The sequence below is a fragment of the Aotus nancymaae genome, unplaced genomic scaffold (genome assembly GCF_030222135.1).
Source record: "Aotus nancymaae isolate 86718 unplaced genomic scaffold, 86718_ANA_hifiasm-v0.15.2.pri h1tg000016l, whole genome shotgun sequence".
Classification (NCBI taxonomy): Eukaryota; Metazoa; Chordata; class Mammalia; order Primates; family Aotidae; genus Aotus; species Aotus nancymaae.
In genome coordinates this window covers 36,779,964-36,792,578 of record NW_026988428.1, presented here as the reverse complement: position 1 = coordinate 36,792,578, position 12,615 = coordinate 36,779,964, and the positions used below count along the sequence as shown (strand labels likewise).

The following is a 12,615-nucleotide window of genomic DNA, read 5'->3' as shown; positions in this document are numbered from 1 at the left end:
GGCAGAAAACTATTTCTAAGAGGTGTTCATTTTAATCATGGCACATGGCAAATTTGGACTACAGAATTACGGCACAAATGGCACTAGAAATTGCCTTATCAATAAGCAATAAGGGGTTTTCAGAATTAAAGGAGGAAGTGTTTTCTCTTCCCAGATATAAGCCTCTCAAGTCCTGGGACGGGAAAACATTTGTGGGCAGTGTTAACAAGCAGAAGGACTAGATGTTTATTGTCGCTCTCCTGTAAAATACTGCTTTGTAGGAAATGTTTCCAAATCCTCTTACATGAACAAAAATACCGTTACAACACTTCATGAAAATGAGACATGCCTTTCAATACTAAACAAATTTTGATTTTTCTGTTTGCCTTTATCAGGTCAGATGACTGTGAAAAAGCAAAGCCATAACTGTTGAGGCAACACTGAGCAAACCAATGTGAGACTTAGAGACCTGGTGTGTGGTGGGTTTCTCCCACAATTTTCCACCTGAGCACCTCTTTAAATTACTGGGACCTACTGAATTTGCTGAAAGTGTGACTTGCTAGACGTTGAATGTTAAGTGATATACTGTTAAATAATGCAGGCCTTTATTTGTAGATATGGGAATCTTTGAAGTGAGCCACTCACTCAACCTAAAAAAAAAATCAGTTGGATCAATAAACATAAGATTTGTGAACTCACACCCCTCATATGCCCACTCTTGTTTTCTTTACCTCTTCATTGAGACTCAGGGCACTAAGCAGGGAATCCAGGTCCTCAAATTCAGCATAACCAAAACCTTTCAACCTCTCTGGATTGCTGGGTTCACGTGGTAAACGCACTGCACTGATCTGAAGGAATAAGAAACAACAACAAAGTTTCCGACATTCTTCTTCATTTGCCATTTTTTGAGGGGATTAAAAAGCATTACGGTATGTGCGTGAATTTCTCTGAATACACAAGAACATAGTTGTCTCAGGAGGAAAACTGATGCAGAGGTATGGTAGAGACTTTACTAAATGCCCTACTATATCTTTTATATTTTGAATGATATGAATTTAACCCTTAAGTGAAACTCCATCTCTTTAAAAAAAAAAAAAAAAAAAAAAAGATAAATTCAGGCTGGATGTGGTGGCCCATGCTTGTAATCCCAGCATTCTGGGTGGCTGAAGAGGGTGAATCATCTGAGGTAAGGAGTTCGAGACCAGCCTGACCAACATGGTGAAACCTTGTCTCTACTAAATACAAAAACTTAGCCAGACATGGTGGCACATGCCTATAACCCCAGCTACTCAGGAGGTTGAGGAAGAATTGCTTGAACCTGGAAGACAGAGGTTGCAGTGGGCCGAGATTGCACCATTGCACTCTAGCCTGGGCAACTAGAGTGAAACTCCATCTAAAAAAAAAAAAGAAAAGAAAAGAAAAGAAATCCTAAATTATATTTCCTTTTTCATTTTTGGAAACAGTTTCATTCTGTCACCCAGGCTAGAGGCACAATCTCACCTCACTACAACCTCAGTCTCCCAGGTTTAAGTGATTCTCCTACCTCAGCCTCCTAAAGAGCTGGAATTACAGGCATGTACCACAACACCCAGCTGACTTTTGTATTTTCAGTAGAGATGGGGTTTCACCATATTAGCCAGGCTGGGCTCAAACTCCCGACTTCAAATCATCAACCCGCCTCGGCCTCCCAAAGTGCTGGATTACAGGCATGAGCCACTGAGCCCAGCCTTAAATTATATTTCTAATTGTTTTTTCGATGAAGAGGAACTGCCCATTCCACAACTAGTCTTTTTCAGACAATATCCTCAATATCTAGTTAATTATTACAACTTTATACTTACATTTAATCCTCTGAAGAATTCCTTAATTGACTCTTCTGTCACATCATAGGGTAGGTTCCCTAGAAAAGCAGTGTAGGGTGGCGATTTGGGAAGACGGCTCCGGTCGATATTGGGTTCCCGAGCAGCCCGTGGAGCAGTGGGAAGGATGGAACGGTCAATTGGAGGCGCCCTATACACATCGTCATCATTACTGTGCCAAGTTGTTGAAACTACGATAGAGGAATGAATGTAAGAAATTAGAAGAAACTTCTCTATTGCTGTCATAGAACAAGAGGAGCCATGTTAACTGCCAAGTATTAAACATGCTATATTGGGAAACAGACAAAAAAAAAAGTGAGGGTTCAGTAATAAGGGCATTTTAAAAAAGATGCTTCTGAGATGAATTATGACACTTTAATCCTTATGTAGCAAAGAAGTATTATTCCATAAATACAACTCTTTATGGAATATTACTGTGTGCCAGGTACTTTATATTCATTATATCCTATCTTATCTTTTTTTTTCTTTTTGAGACAGAGTTTTGCTCTGTCGCCCAGACCGGAGTGCAGTGGTGAGATCTCGGCTCACTGCAACCTCTGCCTACTGGGTTCAAGTGATTCTCCTGCCTCAGCCTCCCAAACAGCTGGATTACAGGTACATGCCACCACACCCAGCTAATTTTTTGTATTTTTAGTAGAGACAGAATTTCACCATGTTAGCCAGGATGGTCTCCATCTCCTGACCTCGTGATCCACCCACCTTGGCCTCCCAAAGTGCTGGGATTACAGGCGTGAGCCACAATGCCTGGCCTGAAACATCACTTTATGACCCCACAGAATTTTAGACCTAGAAATTTTAAAAGATAATCTAGTTCCTACTTTCAAAATGAAGAAAATGAGGCCAAAAAGAATAGTAACTGAAGAAATCTGTTAATTCAAGAACAAGAACTAGCAAAGCTCTCTTAAATGACCACTTCAGTCTTCACTGCAAAGTCTGATAGCCCAAACCTCTGATTAAACCTTAGATTCTAGAAAATATGTAAGATTTCAGCTGCTACAAAATGAGTAAGTTCTTTTCAGATTACAAATGGTGTGAATTATTATGAAACAGGTTTTGTGTAGAAAATAATAAACATTCCAAACATGATGACAAAAGAAAAATTACCATCTCCTTCCAGGTCATCCGTTTCATCAGCCCAGCTGACTGGTTTGGAAACATAGGTGCTTCCTCCACCAGTCCCCCCATCCTCAGCCAGAAAGTCTGTAAGGGAGATAGTCTTCCCCTTCTTATTCTTCTTTTTTGCTGTTTTAAAAGGCAAGAGAAAGATTTTTCACCAATACTCAGGTATTTACAGAGTTATACAATACAATGTTGTAAAACATACTGAGAAAAAAAGCAACATAGACACCCCCCAAATAACTAAATTATGGCATTTCTATGAAGGGGTACTATGCAGACATAAATAAGGAGAAAGCACAGTATAGTGGCACAAAAAGAAAAAGCAAGCAATAAGTAATGTAAAAGTTGTAGAATACTTATATGCATAAACACACATTTACGTATGGAAAAGGGTCCAGGTGTTTGAGATACCCGCTAGAGAGTATGACTGGCGTGTGGGGGCAACCTTTTATCTTCTTTTATATTCACTCATCATTTAAGATCTTTTAATTTTGTAACTACTTCTATTCAGTTACTACTTTCCCTGCTCCTTGGATAAAAAAGATCAATAAAAATCCATCTCACATAACACATTCTGTACAGCACTTTTGAGGATTGACACTTGTTAAAAAAAAAAAAAAAAACCACCTGAGGAAGAAATCATAACTATCCTCTTTTTTTTTTTTTTGAGATGGAATCTTGCTCTTGTCGCCCAGGCTGGAGTGCAGTGGCACGATCTCAGCTCACTGCCACCTCTGCCTCGTGGGTTCAAGCAATTCTTCTGCCTTAGCCTCCCAAGTACCTGGGATCACAGGTACCTGCCGCCACCCCTGGTTTATTTTTTTGTTTTAGTAGAGACCGGTTTTCACCATGTCGGCCAGACTGGTCTTGAACTCCTGACCTCAGATGATCTGCCTGCCTTGGCCTCCCAAAGTGCTGGGATTACAGGTGTGAGCTGCCATACCTGGCTCCTGGTTTTTTTTTTTTATTTTTTATTTTTTTTTGGAGACACGGTCTTGCTCTGCTGTTCAGGCTGTAGTGTAGTCGTGTGGCCATGGCTATCTGCAGCCTCAACCCTCCCAGGCTCATGTGATCCTCCCACCTCAGCCTCCTGAGTAGCTGGGACCACAGGTGTACACCACTATGCTCAGCTAATTTTTAAAAATTTTTTTGTATTCCCTATGTTGCCCAGGCTGGTCTCCTAGGCTCAAGTGATCCTTCTGCCTCAGCCTCCCAAAATGCTGGGCTGAGACACGGTACATGGCCACAACTATCAATTTACAGAGAAGGAAACTAAGTTTTAGAGAGGTTAAGTGAAACATTAGATGTTTGTAAAGTTACAGAGACATTAGCTGGCTAAGCCGGAGATAAAACCCAAGTTTTTTTCATATAAAGTCCAGGGCTCTTTCTATATACCAAGGGATCCCTGCCTCTCAGCAGCTTATTATTAGTTCCATGGCAGGTTATCAAAACCATGGTAAAATGTAGTTACTTGAAAGTGTTCAAATGGTAAGACTCATATACCCTAGATGTCCACAAGTGCTGGGATTATAGATGTGAGCCACTGCACCTGGCATTATTCTATAGCTTTCAAAGAATACAGTTATGGAGATGTTGGGTCTCATAGCACTTATACTGCTGCAGCTCATATGCAAAATTTTTTTTTTTTTTTTTTGAGACGGAGTCTCACTCTGTTGCCCAGGCTGGAGTGCAATGGCATGATCTTGGCTCACTGACACCCCTGCCTCCCAGGTTGAAGTGATTCTCCTGCCTCAGTCTCCCAAGTAGCTGGGATTACAGTCATGCGCCATCACACCTGGCTAATTTTTATATTTTTAGTAGAGATGGGGTTTCACCATGTTGGCCAGGCTGGTCTTGAATTCCTGACCTCAAATCATTCGCCCACCTCGGCCTCCCAAGGTGTTGGCGTTACAGGCATGAGCCACCATGCCCAGCCTCATATGCAAAGATCTATGGGAGGTTTTAATAAGCTAACATGATTAAGACATGAGGTAAACCGCTTATAGTGCATGGACTTTTAGACTTTTTCATATCCTTTAATTCAAAAATAGTGTCTGGAATTTGTATGATGCTAGCTAGAGATCCTTAACCTCATGGGGCTTAATCTAGTATCATCAGCTAATACCCAATTATTAACCTGTCCTTCCACTGGGAGGATAAAAGTAGAACTGGTGGTCAGTACAAACAATGAGGTCAAGTTCAACATAAGAACAGAAGAACCTGAATAAGATATCCCTTTCCTACTTGTTTTATGTATGTATCTTATACCCAAACAGCAGAATCTGGAATTAATCTGCCCTTTAGTCTGATTTGGCTTAAATCAACTTTGTACATCAGCTTCTCAACTCTTACCCCTTGACTCCTTGGACAAACAAGTCTCTTCTTTAATGTTATTTGAAATTTCCAAACAAATTAAATAGCATGACTAAAAAATATTAAAACATTGTTAAATCTTAGAATGTCTTTTCAAATCATACATCTCCCCCTCCTCTGATTGCCACCCACTCCCAAGCCCTCTGGTTAAGAAATTACTGTTGGATGAGTCTTAAAAAAACAGGCTAAAATTCCTTTACAAGATGTTTAACTTCTTTAACTCTAGCAGCAGCACTGCCTCAGTCACAATATAAGCAGCAGGTTTAAAGGAATTAGCCCTTGAAAAGCAAAAATCAATAAACCTAAAGTGGGTGCCTGTGTTTGTTCCACTAGATTTCATTCCAGTAACTGAGAAAAGAAGTTATCTAAATTCTCCATGCCCTTTGCTCCCCCAATACCTAGGCCGATTACATGTTTAGATTTCAACAGTGTTCCCTCTGCTTTATAAGTAAAGCACTGTTTAATGCTCTAGGTTTATCAATCCTTTGCAATTCAATAATGAACTGGTCTAATTCTTTAATTTTCTCTAAATCTTATGTGAACTGGTTAAAAAGTTAATAAATCAATCACCTCACAAAACAAAACATGTCCCAACTATTTATACATGGACTACGGTGGGGAAAACATACCTCCAGCTCTTTATATACCCACAAAGGTTTAATAAAAGATCTTAAAAACAGAAATATCGGTAAGTTCAGAAGTCCTTAAACAAGAGACAACACATTTGTGGTTTTGTTAATAAATAAACAGGATTTGTTATAATAGATATCCAGCCTATTTCTTAACTCAGAGTTTCTCTATTTAGCACTACTGACATTTAAGCTTAGGTAATATCTTGTCATGGGGGGATCTTTAGCAGTATCTCTCACTCTCCTCATTAGATCCCAATAGCAACTCCCGACCCCCATCCCACTGTAACAACCAAAAGTGTCTCTGGACACTGCCAAATGCTCTGGGTGGGTTGGGGGTTTAGGATGAAAAGATTTTCCCTCAGGGGCCAGGAGAGATGGCTCATGCCTGGAATCCCAGCACTTTGGGAGGCGGGTGGATCATGAGATCAAGAGCTCGAGACCATCCTGGCCAACATGGTGAAACCCCGTCTCTACTAAAAATACAAAAAATTGGCTGGGCGTGGTGGTGCGTGCCTGTAGTCCCAGCTACTGGGGAGGCCGATGGAAGAATCACTTGAACCCGGGAGATGGAGGTTGCAATGAGCAGAGACTGCACCACTGCACTTCAGCCTGGTGACAGAGCAAGACTCCATCTCAAAAAAAAAAAAAAAAAAAAAGACTGTCCCTCAGTTGAGAACCATGTTCTAAGTGATGTTTTCACTTCAATAAATAAAAAGATAAATGAAATGTTTGTCCTATATAAAAGACTTTTCTTTGGGGGATGAAAAGGTTCTGAAATTAGATAATGATGATGGTTGAACATCTCTGAATATACCAAACCCCACCAAATCCTATAGGGTCTTGCTGTCACCCAGGCTGGAGTGCAGTAATGAGATCATGGCTCACTGCAGCCTTGACCTCCAGGGTTAAGCAATACTCCCACCACAGCCTCCCAAGTAGCTGGGACCACAGGTGCACGCCACCACCCCTGGATAATTTTTAAAATTTTTTTTGTAGAGACGTGGTCTCGCCATGTTGCTTAGGCTGGTCTTGAACTCCTGGGCTCAGGTGATCCTCCTGTCTTGGTGTCCCAATGTGCTGGGATTATAGGCATGAGCCACTGGACATGGTCCAAACTGTACACTTTAAAAGGGTAAATTTCATGGTATACGAGTTACATTAAATAAAGCTGTAATTAAAAGTTCTAGTTGGGCAAGGTGGCTCAAGCCTGTAATCCCAACACTTTGGGAGGTCACGGCAGGCGCATCACCTGAGGTCAGAAGTTCAAGATCAGCCTAACCAATATAGAGAAACCCTGTCTCTACTAAAAATACAAAAAATTAGCCGGGTGTGGTGGCGCATGTCTGTAATCCCAGCTACTCGAGAAGCTGAGGCAGGAGAATAGCTTGAACCTAAGAGGCATAGGTTGCGGTGACCTGAGATTGTGCCATTGCACTCCAGCCTGGGCAACAAGAGTGAAATTCCATCTCAAAAAGAAGAAAAAAAAAAAAAAAAAAGATTGAGTTCTGCCAAATTCTCCATAATTAAAAGCTATTTTACCCCCAGTGAGGTGGCTCATGCCTATAATCCCAGCACTTTGAGAGGCCAAGGTGGGAGGATCATCTGAGGTTGGGAGTTCGAGACCAGCCTGGCCAACATGGTGAAACCCTGTCTCTACAAGCATCGCTTGAACCCAGGATGGGGAGACTGCAATAGCCGAGAACGTGCCACTGCACTCCAACCTGGGCTACAGAGTGAGACTCTGTCTCAAAAAAACAAAAAACAAAAAGCCACTTTAAATAATGAATTAATGATTAACAAATGATTCCCTAAACCAACAATACTGTATAAATGCAATCAACCCACCCAAATAATAGAGTGCCTAGAATTAAACTAATTAGTGTTTAGAGCCCAGCCATGAAAAGACATTTCATGTAATGTAATATCAACATCTTTCAGCTTCACCTTTACTACACTATATAGATGCTTCTTGACTTATGATGAGATTGTCAGGATAAACCCATCTTAAGTAAAAAAAAATGCATTTACCATCTGGATAAACCCATTGTAAAGTCGAAAAGATCCCAATGCAAAGCACCCTTTTATTTAGCTGGGGACTGTCTGTGTAAGTTTAGCATAGTAGAGATAAAGACTAAGTTAGAACTCATAAGCTCCACCATCTTGACCCCTGTGTTCAGTTAGATGGCTTCTCTGTGCCCAATTACTTCCTTTTGACACAAGAAGATAGATGCCATACTACCTTTTCCTTATCCTTCCAGGGATACTCAATTTGATCATTTACATAATCAAACAAAATAAGTGCCCATCGCACACCATGCTAACCATTACACAAAACAGGAGACAGGAGCTACACAAATTCAAGTTAAACTTCTTGATTTGGGTACTTTCCCACCAATAGCACCATAGCAATATCTATTATAAATCTAAGAAACTGACTTCAGTGTGGTCCTTATAAATGTACAGAATGCAAACCTAATGACAAATAAAGCACTTAAAACAAAATACTGTACTCAAGTCAATTCTTTCCACTATCATCATGAAAAGAGAATTCCAGAATGTTTTGAGATGAAAACATACCTCTTTTTTCAATGACATTACTTAGAAACACTACTTTATCTTAATTGACACTATTCTGTATTTGTATTTAAACTTTCTTTTTTTCTTTTTGAGACGGAGTTTCACTCTTGTTGCCCAGGCTAGAGTGCAATGGCACGATCTCAACTCACCACAACCTCCACCTCCCAGGTTCAAGTGATTCTCCTGCCTCAGCCTCCTGAATACCTAAGATTACAGGCATGCGTCACCACACCCGGCTAATTTTTTTGTATTTTTAGTAGAAATGGGGTTTCTCCACGTTGGTTAGGCTGGTCTCGAACTCCTAACCTAAGGTGACCCGCCCATCTTGACCTCCCAAAGTGCCGGGATTGCAAGTATGAACCACTGCGCCTGGCCGTATTTATAGAGTTTTAGTTTTGGCCTTTTGGGTATCTTACTCCCAGAGTAACATATACAAGATAGAGGATAAAATTTGAAACTAGGTAATCTGTGAACAATATAGGCAACCCTTAAAACCATTTCTTAACTGTGAGAGTCAGCAGCGTATGAAAACGATCATTGCAGAACATCTTCTCTCCATAAAAATAATCAAATGAAGGCTGGGTGCAGTGACTCACGCCTGTAATCCCAGTACTTTGGGAGTCTGAGGTGGGCGGATCACCTGAGGTCAGGAGTTCGAGACCAGCCTGACCAACATGGAGGAAACCCTGTCTCTACAAAAAATACAAAATTAGCTGGGCATGGTGGCGCATGCCTGCAATCCCAGCTACTGGGGAAGCTAAGGCAGGAGAATCGTTTGAACCCAGGAGGTGAAGGTTGTGGTGAGCCGAGATCACACCTTTGCATTCCAGCCTAGGCAACAAGAGCAAAACTTGGTCTCAAACAACAAAACAGAACAAAAAACATCAAATGAGATGTCACACGATGGCATTTTGAAGCGTTACTCAAATGAAAGGCCTATGCATGTGCATATATATGTTATTTCCAATTTTAAAGATTTTTTTTTTGAGACGTAGTCTTGCTCTGTGCCCAGGCTGGAGTGCAATCGTGCAATCTCGGCTCACTGTAACTTCCACCTCTCAGGTTCGAGCAATTCTCCTGCCTCAGCCTCCTGAGTTGCTGGGATTACAGGTGCGCGCCACACGCCCAGCTGATTTTTGTATTTTTTGGAAATGGGGCTTCACAATGTTGGTCAGGCTGGTCTCAAACTCCTGACCTCATGATCTGCCTATCTTGGCCTCTCAAAGTGCTAGGACTATAGGCATGAGCCACCGTACCTGGCCATTACATTTTCTCTTTTTTGAGATGGAGTCTTGCTCTGTCGCCTAGGTTGGGGTGCAGTGGCGCGATCTTGGCTCACTGCAACCTCCAACTCCCAGGTTCAAGTGATTCTCCTGCCTCAGCCTCCTAAGTAGCTAAGACTACAGGCACCCGCCACCACACCCAGCTAATTTTTGTATTTTTAGTAGAGACGGGGTTCCACCACATTGGCCAGGCTGGTCTCGGAACTCCTGATCTCAGGTAATCTGCCAGCCTTGGCCTCAGCCTCCTGGGATTACAGGCGTGAGTCACGGCACCCAGTCTTTAAGAATTCTTTTTAAGAAGCAAAAACAAGGAATTAAGTGTACTGACTCAAGGTAACAAGTTTCTACGAATTCAAACTATCCTCATTCTATAGTCAGTTTTGACACCTACCTTAGTTCCTGAAGGTCAATGAGTCACAGTGGAAACTGGTATTGCTGTAAAGAATTTTTTGGTCTCATTTAACAGTAAAAGAGGTATATGAAGTTGTTTTATGTATTTTCACAGAGAATACACAAGATCCACTTCCCATATCAGGGAATACTGGTTACTTCACAAAGCCAATGTGATTGGAAAAGAGGAGAGGGGAAACAAATCCAATAAACCCCAGATTCCTCAAGAGCAGACTGAAAGATGTCACTTGTGCTCAGATACCAGTACCAGCTAAAGAGATTTACTAAAGTGAATTAAAGCAGATGAGGGTTTTCAAATACAAAAAGCAGATGGCTGTAATCCCATCTAGTCAGGAGGCTGAGGCACGAGAACCCCCTGAACTGGGAGGTAGAAGTTGCAGTGAGCCGAGATCGAGCCACTGCACTCCAGACTGGGCGACAGAGCGAGACTGTCTAAAAAAAAAATTAAGAAAGAAAGAACCTGCGGGTTTTCAAGGGGGTAGAGTAAATACGGAAGAACAAGAGAATGGGACGTCACTGAGTAAATCCCTGTAATTAGTCTGAATTTCACTCAACTCGGCAAAACGAAGGGCATGAATTGCTGTCATGTCTTCCGCCTCTAAAGGTTCCACAAAAGTTAAGAAAACACAGATTTTCTTCACTAAATTACGATACTAAACTGTTAAGGTGGCAAATCCAGACCAACTAAATACTTTATGCAATGGTTAGTTTAAAATATATTTAGGATTTTACTAGCTCACTGGAGAAAAATATGAACTTTTGTAAACTTCAGATGCTTTCGAGCAGCGTCCTAAACTGAAGATGACACCTTGATACTTCTAAGTTGCTAAGAAGTCTCAAAGGTTTTGACCTTGCTCTGCCAGCTGAGAGTAGTGCGGCCTTAAATAATGTTCCTCAGCTGGGAACCACCACCATCTCTCTCTACATTACCTCAAGATCAAAGGAGACAACATGCACAAAAGTGCTTGGTCAAGTGTTACACCAATGAAAGAAGTTCAAATGCACCTCAATTTTCTCAACGTTTTCCAAAGCCAGCCATAACCCTGATCTCCTTTTTAATAGAGAAAATGAATTACTGGGTAAGAAATGAGCACCCAAAGATAGGTTCAAATAATGTTTTGAAGAATGCCAAGTCATGCCAGAGAAAACAAACTATATTCCCTAAACTAAAATCAATGCTACAAGATGTTAGGTCATCAATGCTCTTACAAGCCCATAAGAAATGTAACTAGACTTGCATGGCACTGATATTCCCTTCCAAAGATGTCTAAAGAAGTAAGCAACTCCAGCCACTAGTAAACATTATTTTAAAAGTACCTGCTGGTAGTTGTACAGTTATCTAAAAAACAAAAACAAAAAGGCTGAAATCTACCACTGGAGCTATCCAAATTTAACCAATATGGAAGCGCCAGAAGAAAATCTCATCTTGGCATATAGCTGCGCTGAGTAAAAATGCGTCCAAGTGAGTAAGAGAAAAAAACCTATAAGGAAATCTAGGTGCAGACCCGTGCTTCTCCAACACGTGGGCGCACCACACTGGGTTCCCCACCTCCACCTAACTCCAATAGCACCAACCTCCAAGCCTAACAGACATACCCTCGGAAAAGTACAGGCACGGGGCCACACCCTAGAAAGGGAAGAGCACAACCTAAAAGGACATAAGAGCGCAACACAAGGGCGTAAAAGCTTCCTATCTGGGTTCTAGCGCACGCATAGAAGGCGCGCCCGTCTCCACTACCCTCGTGTCTCCTACCGCGCACGCGCTCCGCTGCCTTCCCCCGCCCCTCCACCGACTCGCGCTCGCTTTCTAACTGCTGCCCCCCCTTTTCCCCTGCCCCCGACTCCGGTCCGCTACGCCTCGCGCATCGTAGACGTAGTCTAATGTGCACTCGTCCGCGCAGCAACCGCCTCCTTCCTTCCTCCACGCCTTCACGCGAGCACGGTGCTTCACGTCTATGAAAACGTCTCGCACCACCCGCACACCTTTCTGCGCCTCCTCCTTCAATTCAAGCCTGAGTCCACCATTACTGCCTATTCCAGTCTCGCGCAGAGTGAAAAGAGTGTGAGGGGGAGGGGAAGGACACCTTCCCCTCCCCCCCAAACATCCCGAGGCAGCAACCTAACATGGCCACGCCGCCAGCCTGCCGCAGCCCTCAAGTCGGGAAGGAACCGGTGCCGGCAGTTCCCAGACTCCAGGAAATCAGTGGATCAGGCTCGGAGGAGGGTTTCAGAGCCCAGTCCTTGGCCGCGCTCGGCTGCTCGCTCACCTGAGGCCGCCATGTTGGGAGAGGGAAAGAGAACGCAAAGGACCCGGATGAGGCAATCACGTGATTCTAGCGGGCGCGCCGGGCTAGGAGACGC

General features: G+C 42.5%; 1 protein-coding gene across 6 annotated transcripts in view; it reads right to left on the bottom strand.

Annotated features, from left to right (window-relative positions):
* The window catches only part of EIF4B (eukaryotic translation initiation factor 4B), a 32,678-nt gene extending 20,063 nt beyond the window's left edge, over positions 1 to 12,615 (bottom strand). For 2 of the 6 annotated variants that reach the window (XM_064377122.1, XM_012450295.2), the window contains exons 1-4: positions 12,522 to 12,614; positions 2,964 to 3,101; positions 1,821 to 2,029; positions 711 to 827 (exon numbers count right to left, since the gene is read on the bottom strand). In XM_064377122.1, coding sequence (XP_064233192.1) covers positions 711 to 827; positions 1,821 to 2,029; positions 2,964 to 3,101; positions 12,522 to 12,534 — 477 coding nt within the window. In that variant the 5' untranslated portion in view covers positions 12,535 to 12,614. Of the gene's footprint in view, positions 1 to 710; positions 828 to 1,297; positions 1,362 to 1,820; positions 2,030 to 2,963; positions 3,102 to 12,521 lie in introns of those variants that run through there. The other 4 variants (XM_064377121.1, XM_012450294.2, XM_064377124.1 and 1 more) reach the window with 4 other exon arrangements.